This window comes from Onychomys torridus, chromosome 20, assembly GCF_903995425.1.
Source record: "Onychomys torridus chromosome 20, mOncTor1.1, whole genome shotgun sequence".
NCBI lineage: Eukaryota > Metazoa > Chordata > Mammalia > Rodentia > Cricetidae > Onychomys > Onychomys torridus.
The window spans coordinates 27,145,802-27,151,801 of NC_050462.1; the positions used below are offsets into that span (position 1 = coordinate 27,145,802).

General features: G+C 35.9%; 1 protein-coding gene across 1 annotated transcript in view; it reads right to left on the bottom strand.

Annotated features, from left to right (window-relative positions):
- Positions 1-1,847, bottom strand: part of Ptprq (protein tyrosine phosphatase receptor type Q) — a 188,430-nt gene extending 186,583 nt beyond the window's left edge. The window contains exons 1-3 of the mRNA XM_036170023.1: positions 1,683-1,847; positions 1,231-1,342; positions 375-601 (exon numbers count right to left, since the gene is read on the bottom strand). Of these exons, the coding sequence (XP_036025916.1) occupies positions 375-601; positions 1,231-1,342; positions 1,683-1,739 (396 nt within the window). The 5' untranslated portion in view covers positions 1,740-1,847. The remainder of the gene's footprint in view (positions 1-374; positions 602-1,230; positions 1,343-1,682) is intronic.
- Positions 1,848-6,000: the final 4,153 nt, after the last annotated feature.

Consider the following 6,000-nt stretch of genomic DNA (forward strand, 5'->3'; position numbering starts at 1 on the left):
GCCTAACGCACATCAGGCTCTGGGTTTCATCCTTGCACCACAAAAAAATTAAAATAATCAATATGTGGCATGTAATATGTTCACTTTAAAAGCTGAAGTATTGAATTTAAACTTAATGTGCTTTCCATGGAAGATATTAAGCTAAAGCTTTTCAAAATGGATACAATATAAATATACATCTACTTAGAGATGAAGAAAGATTACAATTACCTCACCAGGTTTTACATTTATAGTTGGGTGTTGAACACATGCAGCCTGCCACTCTTCAGTGACTCAGAGCTTTCAGCCAGCAGACTTACACGTTGACAAAAACACTTGCGCTTTTCTCGTGGATTTACTATTTAATACTAAGTATCCATTCACAAAACATTTACCTTAATCTCATATGTTGTTCCAGGGTTAAGGTTAGTGAGAAGAACCTCCAGGCTGTCTGGCTTTGCTCTCGCTCGGGTATATGCTGTCTGCATCCACGGGCACACTTCCTTATATTTAACAACGTAAGATAGGATCCTTCCGTTTGGGTTAGGTGGGGTATTCCACGAAAGAAGAATCCCAGCAGATCCAACTCTCTCCCCAGCTAGGAAGACTGGAGGACCTGGTTCTATTTTTTAAAATATACATTATTAAATGATCAGATAATTATTCTATTTCTACCAAAAAAAGTTTAAAAAAATGTATTTATAAATGTGAATGTTTGAAGCTCTCAGAAACCAGTATGAATTTATCCTCCCAAGAGCTTTGCTATTTAAAAGAAAAAAAGACTAAGAAATAAATTTCTTAGGTAATACCACATTCTTTTACAAGCATGTAAAAAATGGAATGCTGTTAAACACTACATGCCAAATATACTTTTGATGCCAAGTTATTTTTTGAAAGTATTTGTTCATACAAGAATTAAGAAAAGAAAAAACAGCCTTATGAACTGAATAATCTCTCCTTAACAAGAATAGTGAGCTTATCTTCTTGGCTCTAATAATCCAAATGTTACCATTAACAGTCTCTCTGATCTGCTTCACAGCAAATATAATTACCTTTTCTCTTTGAAAGTAAAAGAGACAGAAGAGCCAGAGAAGGCAGGTTCTAAACATTTTCTCAACTTTCCACCTGACTTTAATTACTCTATACTGATTTCATACATATAATGCAAATGCTGCCCATGTAGGTATTTCCATCCAACAGAGTTACAATGAGGAAACACACTTTTAAAAGTAACTGAAAGCATGGACTTACTTGTCACATTTATTGTCACTGTTCTACTCATAGGTGAGCTGTATGTTGTAGCAGAAATTGAAGACAGGGTTACATCGTAACCAGTGCCATAAATAGTGTCGGAAACATCAACCTAGAATGCCAAGTCAATACCACATTATTTCTGAAAAGCAAGTTACAATAATAAATCTATCATTATTTTAAAAGTTAACACTTCTCTACATAACTGTACTGTTTAAAATTTCAAAAGCAAAGTTCCATATCATTACAAATTATGAATTTGTTACATCAAATAACTGTTTACTAAGTAACATAAAATAAGATGGAAACGTACAAAATGCCCTATGTTATCAAAGTATAAATCAGTATTTCTACCCACGCCAGCTCTTTGTCAACAAGGAAACAATGACATCTTCAAAGCATTTACAGCCTTTTACTTAGCCCCTTATATTTTAAGAGTACATATAAAATACCTGTGTCTCTGAAGTTCCAATAAAAAGGAAAAGGAAAAAGAAGAGAAAATCCATCATTATTACATTTTTTCATGCAGTAGAATCACATTGATGGCTCTGGAGAGAAATGTTGCCTGCATTAATGATTTAAAGTAGATTCTCCTGGCAAGTACACAATTAATGAGCCTGGATTACTCAATAGCTCTGCCCTTTCTTTGTTAAACTATTCATGAACTCTTGGATGGATGGCTGTAGGTTCAGTTCAGACACACACACACACACACACACACACACACACACACACACACACACAGGGGAAGACAGAAAGAGAGATAAGACACAAAAGACATCCCTAAGATAAAACCCCAGGAAGCTGAAACTTATACTCATTAATTTGACATCGATGTTTTTTTTTTGTCTACATCTTATGCTTTTAAAATCCATTCAAGGAAAAGAATTTATGAGTTTTATACAGAAATTTCCTGCCAGGAGCAAATTAACATACACACAAGCTGACCAAGTTCGAGGGTGAAAACCATACCTGATATTCTCTACCTCCAAGATCTGTGATAGTAACAAAGCCATGGCCAGGAACAAGATCCACTAGAAACATCTCCCCATGGCCTCATGGCAGGCTCCAAAGCAGAGAAACGCATCTTGGAGGCATAGTGAAGTCTTTATTATGGTTTTTCTCTCAGATTGTTCCCTTTACTCTTGGGTTGTTTTCAGTTATGAAGCTGAAAAATATAGGTTTACATACAGTATATGTTCCAAAAACTTTTTTGAAAATCAACAGCCTACAGGGGCATTTTTAATTCATCAAATTGTTAGAAAACAGTGAGTCCTAAATGACCTTTATATGTGGATGTATATTTTCAATGACATTTAGTCTCTTAATTTTTAAATGTAATTATGAGAGTTAACATCAACTTATGTTTATTCCTGGGATATTTCTGAGTTCACATAATCTGTTGGTTAATCTGGTTGGTTTTTTTTTTTTAAGGTTATGTTCTATTTGAGCATTAAAATCATTTTAAAATCAACGTAGACTCCCTGATTAACTAGGTGGTTTATCACAGAGGATAACTGGGAAAATTGTGACAATAACTCATACATTTCTGATTAGGATTGAAGTACATGTTTCTTTCAAAGAGTAGTTTTCATACTGGAAATGAAATATGAGTTTTTAAATGATAAGTGCCCATTGCAGGTATATTATTCCACCTATGATTCCACTGCTGTTTCTGCTGCCTGGAATCCTTCACCAGAGCTTCCGCACAGAGTGTGTGGCCAATGAGTCATGTTGGTGTTCTGCCTTATCTCAGGAGTCGATCCCAAACAGTATAGGTGGAGGGAGAGAAGCGATGAAGCCAAGCCTATCAAAACACACTGATACAGACCCAATCCAACACCAAAAGGATGGGTTCTGGAATGACTCACTGGACTCCTTTTTTTTTTTTTTTTCATTTCAAAACTCCATTCCTAGGGATGATTTGACAATGATATAATAAAAAAATCTGTATACTTCTTTAAAAAAGCATTATGCAGTCACATAAATTTGAAAGTAGCCTAACTTTTTTTTTTTTTAGTATTTTAAAGATGACATTTTTAATCACATCTTTCTTATTATTTGTTTTGTGTGCATGTGTTCAGTGGTTTGTTCCATAGTCTCAGACATTTGAATATTTGGTCCCAAGAAAAGATGGCAACTAAATTTTGTACAGAAGTTTCCTGCCAGGACCAAATATAAACATATACATACGCTGGCCTGACATAACACATGGGAGTCTGTTTTAATCTCATTCTGCTACCCTGATAAACACTCTAACTAAAAGTAACTTGAGGAGGAAAGAGTTTGTGTGGCTTATATTTCAGGGTCACAGTCCCTCACTAAGGGATGCCAGGGAAGGAATGCAAGACAAGAACATGAAGCAGAAACCATGGAGGAGCACTCCATGTTGGCTTACTTCTTTGCTCCCTCACTTGTTCATGGTTGGCTAGTTTTCTTACAGAACAGCCCAGGACTACCTGGCCAGAGGACAGCACCACCCATGCTAGGCAGAGCCCACTTACATCAATTAAGACAATCGAGACAACCCCTCACAGACTAAGCCACAGATGAACCTGATGAAGACAAACTAAATAGAGACTCTTTCAAGTGATTCTAGGCTGTCAAGTTGAGAGTTAGAGTTAACTAGAACAGAGGTGGAGGCAGAAGAACCAGGAATTCAAAGTCATCCTCAGCTATGTAGTGAGGTCTAGGCCAGTGTGGACTACAGGAGACGCTGTCCCAAACAAAGGAAGAGGAAGGATAGAGGGGAAGAGAGGTAGAGATAAAGAGAGATGGATGCTTTACCCATCTTCACAGCTTGTGTCAAAGCATGTTAAAATACACAAAACATACTGGAACAGAGCAGTCCAACTAACTGCTATTCCCAAGTACTGATTTGTATGTATCTTTTTCAGAGATCTCAGAAAATGAGTAAAATCCATTAAGCTTTTGGCAAGAAGGTAAAAGTTGCCTTCTATAAGCCTTGAGAAGCTCAAGGAAGGGCTGGTGAGTGGATGGCTTTGATCTGGAATATGGCTTCCTAGACTAGGCTTAATATTACCCACTGATAGTCTCTTGGCTAGGAATGACATACATCTCATGAAGACAAGGAAACATTTATTTGTCTGGAAATTTGCCAATCAGTCAAAGGAAAGACCTGGATACTTCAGAGGAATTAAGTAAATCTTTCATAAAAATAGCAGATGAGCTAGATGGTAGTTGAGCATGCCTTTAATCCCAGCACTCTGGAGCCAGGGCCAGGTGGATCTCTGTGAGTTCAAAGTCAGCCTGGGCTACAGAGTGAGTTCCAGGACAGGAACAAAGCTACACAGACAAACCTTGTCTCAAAAAAAAAAACAAAAAAACAAAAAAACAAAAAAACAAAACAAAAACAAAAACAAAACAGGAGATTAATATGCTAGACATTTAAAAAAAATCAGATAACCAAGAAAAGACAGATCATTTCTGGCACTGAGCCTGGTGGTCCATATGGGACATACAAGACGTTTTAAATTTGTTTTCCCCTAAAGCAGTGGGGATGGTTTTCAGTAGAAAAGCAACAACCTAACTTGCTTTGATTGTTTTAAGGACTGATTTAGAATATGGCATATGAATTCAGAGTCATAAAATGTGGGAATGGGAGACTAAGGTCCAGGGTTCCATGAGACTCTAAGGAGAGACAAGGGGGAGATGGAGTTATGCAAGATTCAGGGGATAGCTTGAAGACTGGATTCACTGAGAAAGCTTTGCCATAATAATCCTATAAGTAGCTATCCATGGAATTTAATCTCCCAGGTGTAGCAAAAGACAAAGCAAAGATACTCTCACACTTCATCATTTTACAAATAATACTGAAAAAAATCAAATGGTAAAATTATCTGGAATTTTAAGAAAAAAACAGCACCATATTAAATTTGGCTAGGGCTAGCCAAAGGAGTTCTGTTCGTAGATTTTTATCATGGATGATAATTTACCAGAAGTTAATCCTCAGTGTCTTTGCACACCAAGTGATCAAATCATTTTATCATATAAGTCCTTTAAAGTTAGTTTTTCTTTTGTTATGGAAATTTCTGGGACCTAAATATGTCCCTGCACCCTGTGGTTCTTTAAGGCTACTCTGACCAGTTAACTTATAATATAAGCTACAAGAGGAATTTTTCATTTTCTTGTGACTGTATTTTAAGGTAAAGAAAAACATGTAAAATGAACTTTAACATTTCATTTAACCTAATCTATCAGAACCACTACTTTATATGTATCAACATAAAACTATTAATGATTTCATTAATTTTCACATTAACACTGAAATGGTGTGTGGGTTTGACATTTTATAGCACATCTGAACTTTCTGGCCACTTGTCAAGATTTGATAGTAACAAGTCACTAATTGCTACATGTTAGACAATGTAGTCCACTGTAACCCTTAAATGTTTTGGCATGGAATTTTAAAGCTGGAGAGTAACAGAGATTTGGTCAGTGTCTATAAGGAAAATAATTCAAAGGTATTAAGGGTTTGTTTTGACACAAATGACAAATAACCTTTGAGGAAAAAAATAAAATACAGAATGGAAGTGAATGGCACCATTGCCAGGGTTTTGGTGAATTCTACCTTCAAAAGAACAGATGCAAAGTAGAATCAAAGCATGACATACCTCAAGAATGCCACAAAAAATTCACACATGTCTATCAAAATGTATTAAAAGTCAAGACTATCAAGTTGCATTTATATTTGCAATATAACAAAACTATCTGATAAGCTTTAATACCACATTTAAATATTTCTGTAGC